Source organism: Silene latifolia, chromosome 8, assembly GCF_048544455.1.
Source record: "Silene latifolia isolate original U9 population chromosome 8, ASM4854445v1, whole genome shotgun sequence".
NCBI classification, from domain to species: Eukaryota; Viridiplantae; Streptophyta; class Magnoliopsida; order Caryophyllales; family Caryophyllaceae; genus Silene; species Silene latifolia.
Genome location: NC_133533.1, coordinates 55,677,262 through 55,701,120, shown reverse-complemented (window position 1 = coordinate 55,701,120; position 23,859 = coordinate 55,677,262). Strand labels below are relative to the sequence as shown.

The 23,859-nt window shown below is 38.1% G+C and overlaps 1 protein-coding gene across 2 annotated transcripts; it reads right to left on the bottom strand.

Moving 5' to 3' along the window:
* Positions 1–10,127: 10,127 nt before the first annotated feature.
* Positions 10,128–23,709, bottom strand: LOC141596869 (phosphatidate phosphatase PAH2). Of its 2 annotated transcripts, none has more exons than XM_074417139.1 (11): positions 21,518–23,709; positions 20,153–20,709; positions 19,780–19,853; positions 17,856–17,940; positions 17,053–17,139; positions 16,871–16,943; positions 15,748–15,791; positions 14,437–14,565; positions 14,264–14,362; positions 11,120–11,268; positions 10,128–10,532 (listed from the first exon to the last, which is right to left on the bottom strand). In XM_074417139.1, the coding sequence occupies exons 1-10, from the start codon at positions 22,896–22,898 to the stop codon at positions 11,215–11,217; spliced, it is 2,583 nt and encodes an 860-aa protein (XP_074273240.1). In that variant the 5' UTR covers positions 22,899–23,709; the 3' UTR covers positions 10,128–10,532; positions 11,120–11,214. The 2 variants fall into 2 exon arrangements, with proteins under 2 accessions (XP_074273240.1, XP_074273239.1); XM_074417138.1 differs by having other exon boundaries at positions 19,780–19,856; positions 21,518–23,667.
* Between the last annotated feature and the right edge of the window lie 150 nt (positions 23,710–23,859).

Sequence of the window (23,859 nt, the reverse complement as noted above, 5' to 3'; positions counted from 1 at the left end):
TCATATTGTGTAATGAGAAAATGCAAGAATTATTCTCTATTACAAATGAAAATCCAAGTTTGTCAAGTGCAGAAACAGAAATAATGTTTTTAGAAAGACTGGGTACATAATAGATCATATAATGACAACTCAAATCCGCTAGGAAGCTGGATCACATATGTCCCCTTTGAGATGGCAGCCACTCTTGCTCCATTCCCAACACGCAGGTCCACCTCACCCTTTACGAGGGGTTCGATGTTTCGGAGCCCCTGCACATGATTACACAGATGAGAACCACAACTAGTATCAAGTACCCAAGTTCCGTAACTTGCGTGGTTAATCTCAATCATATGAATAAAAGTAGTAGAGGAAGAAAACATACCAACGGGTTTAACACGACTCGCCTTTATGTCCTCATGGTATACGGGACATGTACGCCTCCAATGCCCAGTCTTGTGGCAATGGTGACACTCCATGTTACCATCCTTGCTCTTTGTCGCGCTTTGATGAGTTGCTTGACTCACCAGGACCATTCTTACCCGAACCCGACTTCTTAAACTTCGCCTTACCTCTTTGGTAGGTCCGCTTTAGCTTTGCCCTTACCCTTGCCTTTGTTTGACACGACGAGAACATCCTGTTTCATGCTCCCACTGAACTTCATGTCCTTCTCGGTCCGTACGAGAAGGAGTGCGGTTCATGGGGAGTTTTCTTCAAATCATTCATATAGTAATTCGCCCTGAATTGCGAAAAACCATCGTGGAGTGAGTGAAGCATGCGGTCGATCACAATGTTCTCACTGATCTTACAATCAAAGGTCTCCAGCTTCTCGACATTCTCAATCATCTTTGAGAATGTGTGGGCTAACTGGTTGGCCCTTTCTCGGAGTCTCGCATCAAAGAAGCGAGTGGTATGCTCATAGGTCACGATTCTCGGTGCTTTCGAGAATTCCTTGGTGAGCGTGGTGAAAATCTTGTTCGCACCATGGGCTATGAAGCGTTTCTGCAAATTGGGTTCCATTGCAAAAATGAGTACGTTTTTAATCGCACCCGCTTCCATACAGAAATCATTAAACTTGGTGATTTCGACTCAGCCGTGGGACTGGGTTTGCGGGATGGGCTCTAATAGATATTTGAGCTTCCGTCGCCAGCGCGCATTCCGTAATGCCGCCTCCCGGTCCGCGAAGTTTGATCCATCATTCTTGATCGAGTAGACTGATTCATCTGATTCATGAAGATCCGAAGCCAGGACTCACGGTCCAATGTGGCACTTGGCATTGGGTTATCAGTAGAACCAACCATTTGTTATTAGCAGTTTAAAAGTTCGTGATCTACACTGAAAAAGAAAGAAAAACAAAAACGAAATAAGCAACTCATCGAGGTGATTTAAGTCTATTTAAAATTCATTTTAACGTGTAGACTCTCGCACTTGCATAATTGATCTCCCTCAAGAATGATACAAGTGATCCCAAGATTCAATTTCTGTAAATTGATAAGCCAACTGTTTAGCTAATTCTTCCGTAAGAACTCTTGGTCGATAGATTTCTGTAAATCCTATCTATAGTCCACCATGATCACAGGATCGTACGAGTGACCATAGTGTTGAGATAAAATAGGTCAATCGGTTCCAACTTACCCGACGTAGAAGGGGTCATATTATGCCTACCGACGAAGAAGGGACTCATTGGAGTTTGACCTATAAAGACCGTTCTCAATTTTTGTTTATACGAGGAAGATCCCATCAACTAAATTATAATTCATATTAAGTGAACGAATAACTAGCGTCTGCGTGAATGAATTAATTTGGATGATGGCTTAAAAATCATGTGACATAAGAATGTCAAAGAAAACTAACTCGTGACCTCTATATGTGTCAGTTTTCATGCAATAAATAGGTGGTTTGGTTTTTAGGCGGAATATGATGCATATTATCGTTGCGAAAAATAAATAAAAGAATGCAATACGTAAATAAAAATTCCTAGTGTGGCCTATCCTAATAAAAAAAACATAAAACAACTTTGGAATCCACCGTTGGACCCGAGAAGCTTGTCTTGATGTTCCATCTTGATCCATGTAGCGGGAGTGAGCATCCGGTCTCCATCTTTGGTCTTCTCAAAAATTACATTTAAAATTACAAAATATAACCTATTTACATTCTAATTAAAAACTGTAATTACAAGTGAAAAATCCAAAACGGAGATACGAGATCTCAAAATACAACCAAGACCGTGTTCCATCATTACGGTAACACGTTCTACTAAGGCCACACTAAGTTACAACCGTTTGTAAAATAAATAAATACGTAATATAAAGCATTCACGGCATTCAAATCAACGATAAATAAAATGCATCAACTAAATTAAATTTATTCGTGACATAATTCCGTAATTATGTGGAATTTATCCAAACCACCTTTTAATGATTAAAATTCATGTGATAAAACCGCTTCTATCAATTTAATTTTAATCTAATACAATCCGTTACTTTAAATACGCTTTAAAATAACTTAATGGTACGTGTGTGAACCGTTTCACAATCATAGCGAGTGTACAATATCCGTATAAAGTACATATTGTGGCCAAAAGAAAATTTAAAGCAAAAAGAATAAATTTTCAAAGTCGTCGAACAAAAATCCCTCGATCCGGGACACAAGGTGCTCGATCGAGGAACAAAGGGCTCGATCGATCAAGCGCTAGTCGATCGAGAGGTTGCTAAACAGAAAGTACTCGATCGACAATACTGGAGGTCGATCGAGGGCTTTTATCAGCAAATCTGCTCGATCGAGTACGAGGATTCTCGATCGAGCAGTGGGGTTTTGAAAGTGGTCGATCGAGAACAGCAAGGACTCGATCGAGTAAAAACAAGACAGAAAAAACCACTCGATCGATTAAAAACTTGCTCGATCGAGTACAAAAGTTTCTGGAAATGCAAAACCCTCGTGAAAACAGATTTTACGATACAAAACCAATTTCAATTTGATCTAAAACACATAAAATCAATTCAACAATTGACAAAACTTGACATGTTGCTATAATCTTCGTATAAAATAACAACATGTAAAAGAACAAATCGAAAAACAAACCAAAACAGCCGTGTAAAAACATGTGACGGCACGGTTTTCTAGACAAAAACAACCGTTTCAAATCGTTTTATGAAAAATCACAATGAAAATTTACGTGGCCTCGCTCTGATACCACTTGTGGGGTAATATCCGTATAAGACCCTTTAAATTTAGGACTATAACGTAAATTTAACATGTGAAAAATGGTCATAAACGAAATACAATACAGAAACAACAAAGATAAAGAATCAACCTCGGGTCCTTTGTAGTGCGGCGTAAAGAATAGAAATCAACAGAGATTTCCTCCTAATTGTTGCACCCAAGACCGTCTGAGACTATGCCCTTGTGCTAGAAATGCTCTCTAATTGACTTGCAATATCGAGAGAGCTATTGTGAGTTTTTTCAGATGTGAGATCTAGGTTTCAGAGAGAAAATAATCTCCAAAACCCTAGTTTTTCTGTAAATGAAAATCGCTAGGTCAAAAGGAGAGAGAGCCTCTCCTTTTGTTGCCTCGGTCCGCGGGTCATGAGAGGGGGGAGTGGGCTTTCCACTTTCTCCTCATTTAACTCGTGATCCGTCTGATCCGACCCGTCTCGCTAAAATGTATATGACACGGTTTATATTATAAATCGTCATCGGTTATCGGCTATTAAAATATCAACTAATAACACGGGTTAGTTGAATTATTAATGCATGTCCGACAAAGACGATATTGTATAATTTATTCAATATACATTAATTAAATATAAATCGTTTATATTCAATTTACGAATTAACTGCTTAATTCGCCTTAGCCATTATTATTTAATCCGTATTAAATAAAATATCTCAACATCTCATTTTGACTAATTATTAGTCAAATAACTCAGACTAACTGGTTAGTCAAATTTGGCATCTACATGACTGTATTTTCATACTGTCACATCTCTCAAACGTATCCTATAGGTGTGACTTTTAGGGACCAGTTGATCACCGCCATCTGTATGACAATAACGTCAAACTTATCTAGCAAGCCAACCGTTATTGATAAACGTGGATCAACTGATAATAATACCAAAAGTATGCCCTTTGATCCTTTTAGAGATTTGTAAGTCCTTGCACTAACTGTTAAGGACACCAACCCCAACACAAACAATCGCACAAACCCTTACAATCAGCCCTCGTCGTAATCCCCAATTGCCTGTATAAATAAGCCAATGCTCCGGCACCCCAAGCGTACCCACTAATACTACCAACATCCCTCAGCATCGGGAATGTGTTTACCCAGATCCTATACCTCGATTTATCAACAAACACCGTCGAACTCAGTAACATCATCAAGTAACCCTGAGCCTCGGACCTCACCCCGCGCCTATCCCCCTGCACCAACTCCTTCAATGTTTTGTTTAAGATCAAATTACCCTTGTAGATCTTTGCATCCTTCTCTGGTCCCCATTGCGCTCCCAACTCCGCCTTCGTCATACCCAACAACTCCGACACGCCAAGCACAGGATGAGCCATATCAGCCTCAGAAATACTACAAGGATCTCCGTCAATCTGAATCCCAAGAATCTGCTCAACATCGTGAAGCAATATCGTCATCTCACCCCAAGGCATGTGAAAAGTGTTGGTGTCGGGCTGCCACCTCTCAACAAAAGCATAGATCAAAGGCATGTTCAACTGTTTATGCATGATGTCGGGCAAGTGACCAAGTTCCGAATCCTCAACTATCCGTCGGACCGCTTCCGACAAATTCCACTTACGAAGCTCGGCTAATGATCGCTCTCTAGTATACTTAGTCACCAAGTTACGATCCGCCTCAGGCTGACTCCACAAAACATGAGCTACATGTCCGGCAAAACTCGGAATCAAATCCGGTACTAATGGACCTCCCGGTGCTGGACCTGTCAAAATCCAACTAGTATCTTTCCCCCTTGCCCTTACTTTCCTCCACGGCTCCGGAATATAACTACTAGAACCCTCGGCATAGACCTCAAACCTACCTTTTTCACCCCGTCTGACACGTAAAGCAGAACTGACCTCCACATTACCGGCCTCCTCATTACCCGCATCCTCATTTACCAGCCCCTCATTTTCCGACCCCTGATAATTCCGTGCCTCCTCCTCAAGTTCCCTCTGGAACTTCTGATACTCCCCAGCATAGAAATCTTTTGACTCATTAGGCATCGATATCTCTCTCGACCCAATAGTAGTAGATCCCACCTTCACCGTAAACGTTTTTCGATGATTTGAAGCATGTAGTTTTGTGGATATGGCCCACCTACACGCCAAGCCGATCTATTGGATGTATAGCGGTCTCTTTAAAGCCACGCTTGGCGGCGTAAAAATGCTTTCGACCGGATCGTTTTAGATCGGTCGCTTTCGTCTCGGCAAGGGTCTCGAAATGATTAGAGATGTTCGGAGTCACCACCAAGCATTTGTGGGATGCTTGGAACTCGTTCGAATCCACTTTATACCTCGGTCAAACGAAGCACAAAGTAGGGTTTGACATAGGTACTAAAGATAAGGAATCGTCCCTCTTTAGCATCATATCTCTAGAATGACTCTTGTACGCCCTGGATAAGGTCGTCCACTATCCAAAGTTTCTGAGTAAGAGGTGAAGGTACGTATTGGGAAGCCCTTTAATCAGACACCCAATCCCGCCCGCAGTAGCGGCCTCTACTGATCGATCTTGGTTGGTTGAATGCAAAAGTTGATAAAACGGTTTAAATGCGTGAATGCGCATCCATTGGTTTAAACCTAACATGTGAGAGCTTTCTATGTCGGTTGATTTAATCCAAGTATCAAGTATAAGATGTCGAGTTGGATTTAATGTTGATTTGCATGCAAGACGGAAATTAAACATCCATTTACCAAATTAGGTTTATGGTGCATAACGTGATCCATTTGTCTTAGTAAGGCATTTTGCAAATACGGTGTTTGAATGAGCAAACTAGTCAGCTGATCCGTCCTGTATTTGGGTTAACCGAAGTCGGGATCGTCCAAGACTAGTGCTGGAAAGGGAACAGATCCTGCATCAGGCGCGAGCCTATTGGCGATGCATGGGGGTCTCCCCTGGTTTGGAAAATAGAAAAAGGAGTGGCCTGTTTAGGCGCGGGTCAGTCAACGATGGAAGACGTGTTCTGACTATTGAAAAATGTTTATAAAACGTGTTGAAAAATGGGTATTTGAACCCGTTTTGTTTTGGAAAGGCCGTTTAGGCCGCTTTTGTGTTGATTTGAAGAACGATACTTGAATAATCGTCATTGTTTTGACAATATTCGATGTCGGGTTCGATTTTGCAAGCTCGACATGAATAGTTTTGAAAAATAATTATGAACTAATTGTATTAAGTTCATTTGAATATAATTAGTCAATGTTCATCATCGTACTCGGGTTAAAATCCGACATGATATATGGAACCAAGAATGACTTTGTATTGATGACTAATACATTTGTTTTGAGAATGTAAAGAAATGATGAAGGGCTTTAAAATACCCTCCAAAATGCAAATAAATGAAATAAAAGGTTTTAAAATACCTTTTATAATGTAATTAACCAAATATTATCACCGAAACACGGATTAAACCGTCATGGTATTAGGAACCAAGGGTGAAAAATGTTTTATGGTTAAAAAAACTTGTGTAAAAATGGTTTGAAAATACTTGAAATGGTAAAAACCGATTACAAATATGAAAATGAAAATAAAGGAGATGAAGAGACCAAACACGGTTTGGACTTAAGGTTGGGAGGGTCCTTTAGGCGCGAGCCTATCTTCTACGTAAGTAGCCTCTGCCTCAACCAAAAGTCCGGGTTTGGCTCATTCTTCTCATGTTTTGGACCATGTTATGCATGATTTAGCATGTTATAGTCATGAAACATATGAAAACATGATAAAAGAAGATTTGTTTTACACCTTCATACTTACATGTTACGCTTATGGCGAGAAATCGACGTAAGTGTATCAACTCGTTTGGTCGGAAAACTCGGTTTAAAACCGTTTTGGTAAGTAAAAATAGTGTTTTGTTAAGTTTAGTGATGGTGTAGTGGTCGAGATGGTCGGTCAAGTGATTTAATGCACGATGACGGTACCAAACAATGTGTAAGGCTTGCGTTTACGATCGGTAGGTCGTAAACACGTGTCGGATTGTGACTTAGGAAGTCGAATCGAGAATTTTAAGGGAGAAAAGAGGGGGTGGACACTCGCGTCACTCTCAAATGGTGGCATTTGAGGGGTATTTATAGGAAAATGAGTGGTTGTGAGAGTTTTGAGCGACGTGGCCACCTGGGCTGCTCAAAGAGGCGCGAGCCATGTCGCACATCTTCGAGGTGTCTTGTCACTATCACACGAATGCAATCATGATTTGTTCTATCCTAGGATTTGGATGAACATGTTTAGTACTTGACTATGTAAGATTCCGGGAAATCTTAACATAGAAGCATTTGAATGGTTTATTTTTTGTGTATGCTTCGTTGTTGGAGTCAGGATTTGAATTTTTGAGTCGGTTTTTGGTCCTGTGTCGGTTTTGACTCTAGTTAGTGTCATTGCGACTCCGCGTCATGCATTAAACACTCCAGGTACTTTTGAATAGTTTTGAAATGTTTTATTTTCGAAATCGTTTTAAGTTTTCCGACGTAAAGTTGTACACAAACTGTCGATTAAACGCTGCGATTCCTAAGCATGTTGTAGTCCGATAATCATCGGGTGTTTGTTGGAGTCTCAACAGATATTGGGTATCTACAAGTTTATTTCTGCGTTCATCGGCATCAGACATCTGCAAAATATCCAACAATTGTATTAGTAATTAAATAATTAACAACTAACTATATACGAAAATAATTTAACATAATGAATATATTTATACGAAAATAATACGTAAATTAATGACACGAAACTAATTCAATTAAAACATATTAAACACAATATAAAAAAATTTATTATCGTAATTATCATATGCATTACACGTCTTTTTTTTTAAAAAGGGTTGAAACGTGTGAGAAACACGAAAAAGCCCACGCCCGAACATGTGAGAAACACGATTCTGGCCAGGCCGAAACGTGTAACCCACACGAAAAGGCCAAGGCCCAATCGTGTAACCCACACGAAAACGCCAGGCTAATTTCGCGCAAATCACACGCCACAGCCCACGAGAAATCGTGTAACCCACACGATTTGGCCCACCCCATTTCGTGTAATCCACACGTTGGGGCCAAATTCCAGGTTTTTTTTCCGTGGTTCAAATCGTCTATAAACTAGTAAATCTATACAAATTTGGCTCTAATCTCGTCACATATTACCTATCCTAAGTCACCCTATAAACTAATCTACACTAATTTAACAAATTTAAAAAGATTGCAAAAAAAAATTTAGAAAACACATCTTATTGTTGATGAATTGGTTGTTGTTGTTGTTGTTGTTGTTGTTGTTGTTCTTGTTCTTCACCCGGATTTGTTGTTGTTGTTCTTCTACCCAATTTTTTACACGTTTTTTTCGATTTTTTTTGTTACTTTTGAAGCGGATTTCAATTTGTTAACTTTTTGAAGCGGGTTTTAAAATTTTTGAAGCGGAATTAGTTTGAATACGGAAATGAAAATAAACAAGATGATAGTGTATAAGGAGTAAGGGGCAAAATAGTAATTTGTTATGGGTGACATGAGTAAAACTAGGGGCGACGTTTAGCAAACCCCAAAATTATATCATGCGTTTGGGTTTGGGTTTGACTCTTTGATTTGAATGTCTTAGGATGGGGTGATCTCATGAGAAGGCCCATGTTGTACCCTTTTTTCTTATGGTTTTACTTGATATTTTGCATTTAAAATACATTACATGTGTAAATCTCGTCGAAAACATAAATTTGAAAAAAAAAAAAAGTTGTCATAATCGGACACACGGAGAGCATGTTACTACTGTTCGAAGTTGCAAATACGTGACGAGTTATTGAGAGGATCACAGAGGGAGTTCAAGGGAGAACAAGGGCCAAAATGAGGTAATAAAATGAAATTTGTAATAGGAATGTATGAGTGCGATCATACCAGCACTAATGCACCGGATTCCATCCGAACTCCGCAATTAAGCGTGCTTGGGCGAGAGCCTTATCATTACTAGGATACGAAGATGAGACTATAGAACAAAAGTCCTTTGTTGTCTAATGTTCAAACAACTTCAAATCACAAGCGACCAAATTTAAATTCAAGGAAACTTCAAGATCAGACAAAAATCTTATGTAATAGCTACTCTTCAGTAATCTTCATTCCAACAACAAAACATAAGAGGTTACAAGCTTCGTCATACCAAGCTGCTATAACTCCCACGATAATTTAGCTAAATAATTTAGCTTGAAAATACTATAACTCCCATCCTTCAAAACCTTGGTTAGTTTCAAGAATAGGAGTTCCCTCTGATATCGTAAAATAATTCATCATATCTCATCCATCATCTTAAAAAAACACCGTCATTTAAATAAGCACATGCAGCAGATTCGAGAAAGTTTTCGCACATTAGATTTGAAGTCATAAGAAGGAAAAGTTATCCTTTTACTTGAATCACAAGCACAAGCCAGAAGAAACACAAAGCAACTAACAATTGTTGCCAAAAAGTGGGCAAAAACAACTGGTTTTATGGACTGATGCAACAACACCAAAAAGATCCGCCCGAACAACAAAGAGAAACAGAAAAAAAACAGTAGTTTTAAGATGCGAATCAAAGAAAAGCACTAATGATATGCTTACGGAGTAATTAACAAACAAATAACCGCAAATAAGGGAAATTGATATCACCGCCAGTGTTGCAAAAACCGCAGATCACTGTAGAACTATCGGCGTCTATCGCTTCTTGGTAATTGCATTACTTGATGTAGAAACAAGCGACCTTGATTGCAAACAAACAGACCAAATGACTAATTAAATTCCTTGCTACAACAACTACCAGAATCCCCGAAGAACTTAGATCTAAATTGTTCGGCTTGCTTGCGACCGGGAGAATGAAGTAAAATTTTCAAATTTTCTTTTTCAACACTCGTGTGTGCCCTCCTTAGTTCCACCACTTATCCTTACCAACTTAAAAAACAAAGTTTCTACCTAGTAAAAGGTCATACGACAAGAAGCCTACGTAATTATAACAGAATAAATTTAAATTTATAATCATTAATGTAACTTTTAGTCTCAAAAATATTCCTTCATAAATTTACGCAACGAACTTTTGCATTTTCTACTGTCCAACTTTTAATATACATCACAATTGTAGCTATTTTCAGTGTAGAGATGGTTATTTTCCTGCAGAACGCTATCAAAATCCAGAGTATCTTGAAAAAACTTCTCTCTGAATCGTTCCATTCATTTTTCTATGTAACATTTATATAGGGATTTGTCCTTCATTTCCGTTCACCGTATGTTCTCTGTACACGCACCAAAACAGAAGTGGGATACAAACAATTGAACTTCTTGTTTGTCTTCCATTCACATAACTGTCATGGCCAAGAAGGAATGCCGTAGCCAATGTCTGGACATTCCACAACAGCCTGCAAAAGCAAATTAACCCCATGAGCAAATTTTCAGAAGGATTACCTTTATTACAGCAACTACAGAATTTCACGCTCCCTCTGTTTCTCATTAACATCACACACTCACTTTTTGAGGAAGGTAACAGACTTTCAATATGACCAAAAAAAATCTTGGCAGATTTACAAAGTCGCATCATTCTATTTGATTTGCAAATAAACTCCCATAACGGTATGTTTCATAATTTTTACTCCTTTATGTTTTACTCCCTCCGTCCCGATCATTTGTTGTCCTTTGGTTTTGGCACAAAGATCAAGGAAATGGGAAATGGCCAATTACTAAATGATAAGTGGAATAAATTGGGTGTGAATGATCAAATTACTCATCAAATTCATTCTTAAAATAGAAAGGACAACAAATGACTGAGACACCTTAAAATGGAAATGGACAACAAATGACCGGGACAGAGGGAGTAATTGATATCATCATTTTGGATTCAAGTCTTTGTGCAAGTATCTCAATATGCAATAATAATATACAATAAGAAACATAGGTATAAATCACAAATGCACCTTATATCAGTAACTTATTTATGATCAGGAAATACCTTGAAATGTTGAAAATAAAGCAGATTTTTATCCCTCCGGTTAAATACAAATTATAATTATAATTATAATTATACTCGAAGTCTATGCCGGTCATTCAAATGACATCAGGAGGTGGCAATCTCCAGAAATTCCACGAGTTGTAATCCTCCTGGGAGTGGACAAAAACATTAGATGCTAAACACAAAGAAATGCATTCCTAGCTCATAGTTTTAGGCTGTCCAGGGTTGAGCAAAACCGAGTACCCAGCCCAAATATCAAAATTGAAACAGGTGCCTGGTTTTCAAAATCATTAATTTAGCGACCAGAAACTGACAGGTAAAAAGAAGCCAACTGCATTCCCAAAAATAGGGTAGACGGTTTTGGGGAACCTGAAACAAACAGGGTACCCAATTTTGACCCCCGCTTAAGAAATAATATAAGGAAAACATAATCCACTTCAGTAGACAAAAACATCTTAATGTGTTCACTACAGATATCTACAAGAAACTTCCACATATCAGCAGTGCTGAGTAACACAGATCAGCAGTCTAGCAGGGTGACATGAGCTTGTATTTTCTTGGATAATGTCTCATATACTCCGTATCACATAAGAGACACAAGAAGATAACAAAGATAGCCTTCTCCTTTTCTTTTCCTTTTTTCTTCTTTTCTTTTTGTTCAGATATCGTGCTTCAATTATTCTCGTGCTTCCCTTTTCCTCTTTTTGTTTTTGTTTTCCTCTCACTGCGTTATCTCACAGGCTTCACAGCTTGTGGGATCAAGGCCTTGTTGATATAGTTGTCCGTCTCCGTGGTGTGGTGTGTTATCTCATCACGATGGTTCCAGAGAGAAGGATTTGTATTAAATGGCCTCAAACCATTATGGAATAATACTATTGTTTTTATTATTGCAGACTGTAGAGCCTGTGTGAGTGAGTGAGTCCATATAGGTAAAAAAAACATTATGTAAACACTAATAATTTTTTCAATTTTGAGCCGTTGGAAAGTGAGGCACTGGCGTAATGTTGTTGAACCATTCGAAAGCGAGTAACAATCTTTCTTAATACTCAGTACTAAGTACTATCCATATTTACGGTTCAGGTCAAAAGTATGTGACAAAATTACGCTGGTGGACAACCATGTTACTCCGACACTTCACTGTTCACTATGCTAATTGTTACGGGAAACTTCACTTTGGTTACGTGTCGGACACTTAGACACTCCAAGACAACACAACGCTTTATTTTAAACCAAAAAATTGAAAATTTTTGCATAAAATAACTGTATCCAACACTGCGACACCATGTCATGTGCGACACATCGGAGTCGGGATAAGATAACTAAACATGCACCTAACTACACACCTATCTGCAATAGTCCTCATTCATAGAGCTGACAGTGCAAGATTCTATACAATACACACGAGTTCATATGCCACATTGGTTGTGTGAGCATACAAGGAAGATTATAGTCAATTGAGACTAATTATAATTTAAGTTACATTTTCACACATAATTTGTTAAGCCTTTTTTTTTTGGTTTTTTTTTTTTTCATTCTCTCTTTAGGTGTTCTACCCTTTTTCCCTAGCTACGCCACCTTTTCCTAGTCTTCCACTACTCTTCTTTTCTAAGAGATGCTTGCTTGCTGATAAAAGGGCATGGTTTGGGTTGGAATCAGGTTCAGGTTAGATAAGATCAGAATGCAAGACAAGAATCAAAAGAGATTTTTGCGCTGTTTTCTTGACCATTTTTGGATGTTAAAATATCATTTTGTTCATAAATCTACATTCACAATTATATTTTATCATACTTATGCTGACTGTCAGGCACAGCTATCTAGGCAATACAAGGTGTGCCTGCTAATGGAAGATGGCTACAGTTTGAAATGTACAAGAGAAGAAGCAATGATGACTGAGGCTAATAGTGTCAAAATATTGTGTGAAAACTAGAATTCTCACTGTAACGAGTGATTTTACCCAAGGGAGAAAAGTGCTCCTACCCAAGGAGAACGAAGAAAATAAAAAAATATTAATGTTACAGGTTGACAAGTATTAGCAGAAACAAGGGTTGGTGGGTGACCTGAGGAGGATGATTTTGAAAAAGATTAGGGGTGTCAAAGTGGAAACTATGATGACCTTGAGGTTATAAATTTGCAGCGGGAGCCAGCAGAAAATACTGATTACACCCTTTTTTTGTTTCCTCTCATTACACTCTGACACACTTAAGAAAAAAGCACGTCGGCTTTTTATCAAGTAACCATGTCTAATTAGAATAATGGTCCATCCTTCGCTACAATCATCACTGCACCCATCACCACCCCAGCCCTACCCCAGCGGCAAAATTACGTGTCAACATAAACACCACTTGATTGGAAATTTGTCAACAATCACTCCAACAATACTCGTTTGGAAATTTACCGTAAATCTCGTCGGTGGTAGTTGGGGGAGATGAAGCTACAAGAAAGGAGCTGAAGGGACGACTTCGGAGGTTGAAGGAGAATAACAAGAAGGAGAGGGGTTGTTGATTGTGAAGGGAGATGCGGTTGTGGAATCGCTAGGTGTTGAAAGGTGGTGGTCAACTGGGACAAGAAAGTTGTCAAGTCGCGGAGTTGGCGGTCAACTTAGAAATCGCAAATGGAAATTGTAAGGGGCGAGGTAATTATGATGGTTAGAGAATAAGGCCGCCGATTTCATTGGAGATCTGAACATGATGTTGGGTGGGGGGAGGCATCTTGCATGTTTTGTAACAATACGAGTATTATTACGACAACTTTGGTTATTTTATGAGATGAGATAAAAGTCTCCAAAATGGACAGTTAGAAAAGAGGGAAGAACTACAAAACTTCCCATCCAAGAACATGGGAAGAAATTGAAGGATGGCGTATATGGGCAAGATCTATGTTGCACAAACTCGGTTAGAAGTATCCTCCACGACTGCATGTCCAAATCTCAGATTTCGGCTATTTTATGAAAACAAATTCATGTTTTTGGTCTAAAATGAAATGTCCGCATGTCATACTCATGTCCGAGTCTCGAGTATAGTGTGTCTAGTGTTTGGGAGGTAATATTGAGGAGTCCGAGCAACATAGGCCAAGATAAATTATACATTTATATATCTCAAATGTCAAGGGGGACAGATTACACATGTTCTTAAATAGAGAAGATACCTGTTCAGTTGCAGGTGCTGGTGGAAACACTCCATGTACAAGAGAATGAAGAGATGTATATGACTTTGTATCCACGCGGCGGTTTACCGCAATTTGACCCTGCAGGAAGCGGAGATGTAAGCATGATTTCATCCTTGCATCAGATAATTTGTTTATGGGACTATTGAGGTTACCTTGGGATTAATGATAAAGATTTTTCCTATCGGAATTCCAACTCGAAGATAGCTGAGTTCATCCGTGTCTCGATTTCCAAAACCAGCATAGAATGGGTGCTGATCCGGAGGAAAAAGCACTTTAATATCCTGGACACCAATAAAAACAAACTCATGACCACTATATCATGAGTGACAGTAAATTAATAACAGAACAAAAGCATCCAGACAAGGGTAATTTTTGCGCCTGTTAAGTTCATGGGAAGTTCTGATGACCCGTCCAATTATCTTATAGAAGTATTTCATAAGGTTCAAAATTCTCTGTAGTTAGGACAGCATATGAATCTATTTGTCAAAGAGCAGGACTATTATATCATCGTGTTTCTCTGCCGGAGATTCTCTCCCGTACAGCTATGTTATCTGACTTGTCTGCAAGTGTACGAGTGCCTGAGATGGCTATTTTGGGAAAAGTTCATGTTTTTTGCTATGAAGCGTCAAAGTGTATCCCCTGAAAGTCGGAGAGTTGGACTTAAGTCACGGGAATGCAGCAAAGTGAAGAGTTCAAGTGATGGAAACATTGATGTATCCAAGTCTTGTGAGCCCCAATCAAAGGCTAAAAGGGAAAACTCTGTTATATATCCATATATAGTTATATACTCCCCAAGTCGAGTACATCTTCTACATATGATCTCCATTTAACAAGTTACAATGAACATTCAGCGGTTCATAATATGCATATAATAAACTCTCTACACATGCACAAACACTCATAAATATTCTTTCCCCTAGCTAAATCATTTTGAGTAATTACTAGTTCCACCTTTTGCACTAATCCCTTGATGCCGATTTAACTCTGAATAATATTTTTGTATACCAGTTACCAAATGGAGGTGCTATGACAACTAAATAGCAGCATGCTAATTTCTAAGTGACAGACATCTAGACTTGGAAATCAAACTAGAAAATACTAGCTAAATTATGCAGCAGAATGCAGTCAAAAGAACACTACATGAACGGAGCTGAAGTGCCATACTAAAAAAAAGAAAAAAAAAATAGTCATCTTCCCTAGCATGCTAAGAATTTACTATCTAGACAGTCCTCGTTTTATAGCACATTAGCAATGACCCAATTTTCCACTGGACCCAAATATTCCCTAGTCGTTGGCTTTTGAATATGAATGGGGCGAACGTTCATACATTGAAGCATTGGGGTAATCTGTTGTAGCAACAATGCCACAGAGATTTGTTGAATATAATTCCATATTTGGAATATGGTAGCAATCATGATTTATGAATAAAATAAAATTAATGTCAAGACATACAAGGAACACACCTCTAAGCATGAGATCTTGAATTCATGTGGAGCTCTTCTAATTACTGCAGAGAAAATGCAATACAGTATAAGAGTTTAGGGCTGAACATTATGCGTGTTCATCGTTTACCATGATAAAGTTAGGTACATAGCAGCAAAAATAATTAGCATACATCACCAGCGGCAGACGCATGACTCGGAGAATGGGAGGCAACAATCAAATAAGAATATGAACATAGAAGAATCGACAACGGTTTTAACATGTGCTTAGTTACCTCTTTTAGTTTGTAAGTCGATGAAACCGAACTTTTAACAATTGTTGGTAAAAGAATATAATCATAAATTTACAGGGTAGTGGTAAGACGTTACCCAGTCATTAACTAAAAGTAAAAAAAATGAAAAAAAAAAAATCTGATTTTTAGGTATTGCGCCAAACTCTTGGGCAAAATAATGGGTAAGCGACTAATCGTTTTTTCGCCAAAAATACATGTTTCCATACATGTCATTGGAGAATTTTAGGGAATTTTTCTATTTTTGCTGAGAATATCATAGAATATGGAACAATGTTACCCAAGTGTCTCAATGGCTCCCACAAATTGTGGGGTAGGGACAGTCGATTTACACACCCTTACCCATGTCTTAGCCAAAAAGACTGTTTCTGAATGACCCAAGACGACGTAAAATGCATTGAAGAACCTCTACTTCACAAGAGAAAGAAGCGCATCCACTTTAGTATGAGTCTTAGTTTGGCTCCATTATTATCATAGAGTAAAGAAGATTTTTGAAAATTTAATATGGGAAGTTAATGTTATTTGTTAAGGCTTAGATGTGCAACTTTCCATAAATTTTACGTCTTTTCTGGCTTTCTGCTAGTAGAATGTTTCCCATTTAGAAAAAAATATTGAACCAGATAACAAGACTATTATTGGGGAGCATCTGACCAACAGAGTTGTGAAATTAAAGCGAATGTCTATGTTTACGTTTTGTATTATCATATTTCTAATTATTTTTGTCCCGAATCAATTAAGGGGGTACGTGCCCGCTAAATCCGCCCATGCACATCATATTAAGTATTTGATCTAAACATATACTCCATCCCTTCAAATCCAAACACCACTAGCCCACCTTCAAAATCAATACTGACCTTCTCGATATAATGAAGGAAAAAGTCCATCAGGAGAAATTATGACTGGACCCTCTGGTAGCTCTTTCCCATCCTGCCAATTTATAAAACATGCTATCACTTCCAAAACATAAGAACGGTCACTTACAAGTTACAACTACAACTACAACAATAACAAAAAAAAAATGTCTATCTTGGATCACCTGTTTAAGATTGTATAAGAACTGCCTAGTTGTACAGGCCTGTGAAATGGATCGAGCACTTAGAAAAAGCAGCTGATATCCATTTTCCTGAAACAAGATAGGAAAAGATTTATGGACTGTAAAGACAAAGGTATACATAGATAGCCCTTCCATGCGGAAATTTGTCAATAATGTCAATAATGCAGTTCACACCAGGTACAAAAGGACATCACTTGAAGCCCCCACTGTTACTGCTTACAAAGAGGAAAAAGTAACTGACCCACCCGCAAATAATATGAGACAATCTGCAGAAGACGAAAAAGTAACTCTCATATAGCACAAGGGTACTATGTTATGCTCCACTTTCATAGAAACAAAAGATTATCCTTGAACTCAAAATAAGTCACCAGTCACGCAATCCTGAACCTTTACCAGATAAGGCCCAACTCAAGGTAAAACACAACACTAGTATATGAAAATAATATTGACTGACAAACACTAAACCTCTTGTAGGTACCGTGATAAATACTAAGGGAGGCGACTTTCCAAAATATTGGCTTTTTTAATTCATATTTGAATCTCTGGGAAGAAAAAATGTTCAGCAGTCATACTTTAAACTAGACCAATTGGCAGTCATATACAAGTTAAAACATAAATGCTCACTCTCACCAGAAAATGTCTTTAGCCGAGTATTGGATAAATCTGAGTGTCCACTATATATTATTCGGTTGCGTAAATTCCTTGTCAGGTGCAACCTATCTACTAGACTATTACAAGAGAGGTTCCAGTATTTTCTTTTTTCCTACAAAAGACAAGTAACAAACCTTAATAGCTGAAAAGAGATGAGTCACACCCGTCTGTGACCAATCCATTCCCATCAAAGGCATGAACTGACCAAGCACATCCGATCTGCACATTATAAGTTGAATAAATTAAGAGAGAGTTTGTAATGAGGTTGCCTCTACGTGTTAACTACATCTAAAATACAAAAATAAAGAAATAGCAATAGCAATGAGAAGACGGTAAAGAGAAAAGGCAAGTAATGAAAAGAAAATATTGTGGCATGAGAAATATGCTGAATCTCACTTAATCGTAACCCCAAAGACCACCCACAGAATAACTCGACAAAGAAGGGAGAAAAACAACTGTATCTTTATTCACAAAAGCTGTGGTCTGTACGACTATAGCCAGAAACAATAGCTTCCTTTAATTACAACCCCCCATATCAATAGTCTATTTCAGCAGGTAAGCTCGTAATAATTTCAAATATTTTGTTTCACAATGCCTTCTCACACAGCAAGAATACAAATCTCCTAGACCTCTCCACACTCATTCTGGATTAATTATGCGGAATGCAAAAAACAAACCCATTAAATAGGTTCCATTTATTTTAGGGTTTTTTGTCAAACACTACCTAACATTCACCTCTTTTTCAAAAACACAACCTAACTTATAATAGAATTTTTTTTGTTAGGGTTATATTAGAGATAAATTGATAATGCAAACTTTTATATGGGATTTTATCAATAAGAATTTGTAGAGAAAAAATAAGGAAAGTGAACAATATAACATTGTTTGGGGGTATAAGAAAATGATAATTAAATTTGGAGGGAAAAAAATAGGGAAAAATTGATTTAAGTAATTTTGAGGGAAAGAAAAGAAAGTTAGGTAGTTTTAGGAAAAATAATGATTACGGAATTTTGGCCGAAATACTTGGCAGTGTTCTGGAAAAAAGCATAAATGTTAGGTAGTAAACAACAAAAATTAAAATGTTAGTTAGGTATCTTTGAAAATGAGATAAAGGCAAGGTAGTGTTTGACGAAAGAAAAACCATCTTTTTACGGTCATTCAAGGCCATCGTCGACACAGTTTTCATTATGGGTCATCCAAACAGTCTAGTTGTATTGTTATGATAAGGGTAAGGCTGCCTGGCTACATTGAGTACATCTATGACATGTCACTCAGACTGTTCTTACTCCATCATGTAACCATATCCGACACCAACACTTGGACCTGGGTATGACAATTGGGTACCTCATTTAAGCCAAAATATGCAGATTTTTCATGAAATTAGCCAAATTTGACACTTGGACAAGCACCCATATGGGGTACTTCTAAATGAGTTTAAAGAATACTTAACCCAAGGAACAATCTGACAAATAAATAAAGTTACATTCAGATATAAATAACTATTACTCATGAAAGACACAAACATATAGTTCCGTAAAGTACTTGAATGTTTGCAAGGTTCTCATTGGCGCAACAAAACGATTACACCCTCCCTCAAATCCAAACATCCCGGTCCGTGAGATGAAGTTTGAATTTAAGGGATGTTTGGATTTGAAGGGAGGACGTATAGAGTATAATAGTTCTAGTCTTCTAGACACATAATTTAGGGAATCCTTCCTCTGTCCCGCAAATAGTTTTAAGTATATCTCTTTAGCTAATCCCCGCCAACAGCATATTGTCAACATAAATCCAAGCAGACTGCATGAACACTCCCCACGTTAAAAGGTTCCTCCAGATAAGAAAAAAAAATCAATTATCTAAACTGTTCAGAACATATAATTTCATGGACAAGAAAATGAAAACAGGAAAAAGGCAGTGACAAAATATTCAAACTTTCATGAACATAATTTCATAAATGGTAACTGCAGATGTTTTTTACACTGCAATAAGACTATGAGTCGTGACTTTTTCAGTCAAATCTCAACTTGAAGGCAGGATAAAAGTGGAAGTAATCCATACTTAGTAATGGTCCCATCAACATCTGATATCACGATCCGTGTATTCCATTTCCACAAAAATATTCTGGCATCAACCTGCTACAAGTATAGATAAACATACTATTAAATCTCATGGCCAACTATCGACATTTATGATTACCGCCAACGCATTTTGGCGACAGTATCCGTGACATTCATAACACGACATTTTGATGATTACCGCCAACGCATTTTGGAGACAATATCGGTCTCATTCATAACACGACACCTGACAACAATCCTTGATGACAGTTTCTGAGATCAAGTATCGAGTCGAGGTTTAAGACCATCAAACAAACTACAACAGTGAAAAATAAAAAAATCAAATATATCAACTGAAATCAAATACAGCCAACCTGCTGCTTCCCTAGCATTGCTGTCGAAAATGTCAAGGTGACCTCGTTCTTGCCCTCTTTCAGTTTCAGAGATGCCAGTTGCTCAGAAGTAGGAGCTTTTGCCCGTATTTTCCTTTTTGAGTGTTTGGGCCGGGCAGCATCCATGTCTTTGACCTTGACCAAAGGGCTCTCAGAATAATGCTCCGAGTCTACACGTTTGCCTTGCATACTGTTTGATCTCTTGAACAAGAAAGGCCAAATTTTCCAGGTCCCACTTTGGGAATTAGTAGACTTTTGCATCCCTTCAGGGGTTCTATCATCTTCTTGACCAACAGCTATCATACCTCTGGGTTCCAGCATTTTTTCCTTCTCCTGAGAACCTATAGCAGAAGCAATAGGCAAAGCTGCATCCCATGGAAAATAGAGACCACCAATTCTGACAACAAGCTTATCATTTTTCAAAATATCAGGACCAAGAGAAGAAAATTTGTCAGTATCCATTTTTTCAGCATCAAACGCAACGGCAGCAGCTTCATAGCCCATCCCCTCAGATAACAAGTGTCTGCAAAGAGATACCTCTGCATAAACAGCAAATTAAGGTAATTTTAAATTTCAAAATATGAAAAATATCATCCCATAATTCAACCTTTTAGTATCGACCACCTCCAAATGAACTTTGGTGGACTCATTTCTAGCTAACAAAAAACATCGGCAACATCTCCTCGTTAGTAAGTTATTTCTTAGGTTCCCTTCTGTCCTTTTTATCAAGATTTGTATCTATAATTCTGTTTTGACCTTGTATTTTCTATAACTAACTTTTCGCAACTCGTATACATTGAGCTGTACAAACTACAAAATGGAACAAAAATGGGAAATAAAATCATGATGTAGTGCCGTCTATGCGCAAAAGCAAAGCTGTGATACAATCATACAAAGAACATAGTACCCTCAATATTGGGCTCCATCAAACATTACAGTATGTACCTAAATCCCATTTCCAATGGGGCCAAAGGATCACCATCATTAGGCGTTGGATATAATGGAATAAACCAAATGACTCACTAAGCTTCTTATAGCATGAAGTAAAAGTGTGTTGATACATTTTATAATGGATCATGCGGAAACAATTTCTATGCATTTTTTGACATAGAAGAAAGGATGCACGCATCGTACCCCTAGCCCACCAAACGTGGGAGCTATTGAGACACAGGGGTTAGGTAATATAACGTTTCAGATGCATGCATCCAAACCTCCTTACCACAAGGGTGATATAGTCACTAGGGTAATTTTGATTGTTGTATTGCTAATAAAATACCAAATTTCTACTAGCTTTACTGAATGATATTGTGCTAATAGATATGATAATGAAAGCAATAGTTGACTTACCAACTGCAGGATCTGAAATGATCTTTTTTATGTCCTCAGAGATACGTGAGATATCGGTATCGAGCTGTACACTTTCTACTTGTTCCTGATCTGCATTACACTCTGAATCAACTAGCACATCATTAACTATTTTAATAGCTTCAAGGTTCGAATCCAAAGAATGTCCCACGCGCTCAGGATCGCCATATGAACTTACGCCATCACCCTCAAACATTATGTTGGGCATGGAAATGCTAATAGGACTATACACCCTATTCAAATTCTCTTTAGGACTTGGAGAATCACTATCAACTTGAACAAGCTTGCAATCTGAAACACCAGTTTCAGTGACCTCGTCTTCACTGCTTTCCGAGGCATCTCGAGGAAGACAGTCTTTATGTCCGGGTGACAATAGTACATCTTTGTTAGCCTTTTGATCATCAAGATCACTAAACGTGAATTGCTCTTCCACTGAATCATTCCACGAGGATAGACTAGGAACCTCAGAAAATTCACGTCTAGCATTTTCGCCCGCAGTGATAACACCATTATCAACTCTACTGGGTACATGTGATTTATCTGAAGAGAAATCAACTTTCATATATGTTTCTTGCAAAGACATTTTCCCCATATAGTTTAGTGGATTTGTCGGTGTTGGAACTTCGGCATCACTGCTTTCAATGCCATCACCTGAAATAGATGAATATGCCTTATTTGTATCATCACCACTTACGAAAGAGTTATTCTTGTTAAACTTTTCCAACTTTGAAGGAGGCAATTTGGGCGGACCAACTTTTAGGTTAGTTGTCCACCTTACATCTAATAAGTCAGCAGCAATCTCCGCGCGCTCCATAGAGCTCACCCTGTCCACTCCAAGACCACCCTCTCCATCCTGAAACCCGTTTTCCTTAATTGAGCGCCTACCAAAAGCAAGGCCAAAAAGCCTTGCTCGACGGCTGTTATTCAATGGTGAACTCTTCCCATCACTTGATTCGAGTTCAGAAACCAGATCAGTGCGATTAGCATCAAAATTATAGCTCTTAGATTTATGAACTCTATAAAATTCAGTCTTTACATCTGTTTCATCTCCAGACGTAGCATATCGCTCCAACTCTCCTTCCTCCGGTTCCACCTCCCGGAGAAAAAAAGCTTCTCCCTTATGATCCAAATGCATGCTAAAATCGGCATCCACTCCGTTGACATTGATAGTGACAACTTTCTCAGAAGCCTTTAAAACCCCTTGAAACTTGCCAAATCGAACGTACCATGGAGAAGATTTATAAGTACCATCAGGTTGCTCAACCACAACTATATCTACTGCACCACCAAAGGGGTGAAAGGGTCCAGAAACAGAATAAACCCCTCTGCTAATATAACTCCCTATCTTCCCCACAGCAAACATATTCACACAAACAACAAATCACACTGCTTTATTTCCTACCATTATTATCCTAAACATATATAACTATCGCGAAGCGTATTGATGCCAAAACAATTAGCAATTCATCAAACACTAAGATTACCCCATAACAAAATCACAAGGATTATAAAGTTATAATGTCGGTCGAGTAATCAGGTAAAACAAGGTAAACCCAGATCAAATTATCGAAACCCAACTCAAATTAACCTTGTAACAATCCACAGAGATGAAATATAGTGATCAACTCCAAATATTGATATTAAGGGGAATTCAGCTAAAAACAGGAAAAGGGATGATGAGTCTTTAAAAGCTTCAACAACATACGAGGAAAAGGGTAAGGGCGAGGGACCCCACAGAGAAGTTTCGCAGGAGTATATTCGATTTAATAATTAATTCGAATGTCGGAAATTTGGCAATAACTGCACATGATCACCATATATATATCTATATCTATAATCTATAATATGACGAGATCAGATAAAAACCAAGATTTATTAAGGTCAGAAGGAATAGAATGGTAGATTAGGAAGATTATTTACCTCCAGAACAAAGAATGGTAGATAAATAAAAATCTGTGATCTTGGAAACTCAGAGAGAAAGGAGACAATACAAGGAAAGGGATGAATTTTGTTTTGAGGGTCAAATTTGGGAAATTCAGAAATAAGATTACGACGTTGAGGCCTTCGACTCCTTTCCTTGTGAGGGAACAAGACTTGTTCTACGTGGTTGACACACGTCATAAACAAACTGTATCTTCCCCATTACATTAAAGTTTGCATTTAAGAAGTACCCGATCCAAATAGACACGATTGAAATAGAGGTGAAATTAAAAAACACAAATTCTCATTTGTGACGGAAGCTATCCGTCACAAGCCGAAGACGGTGCGAATATATACCATATTATGTTAATATGGATACAAGTGACATATTTTGTGTGTTAATT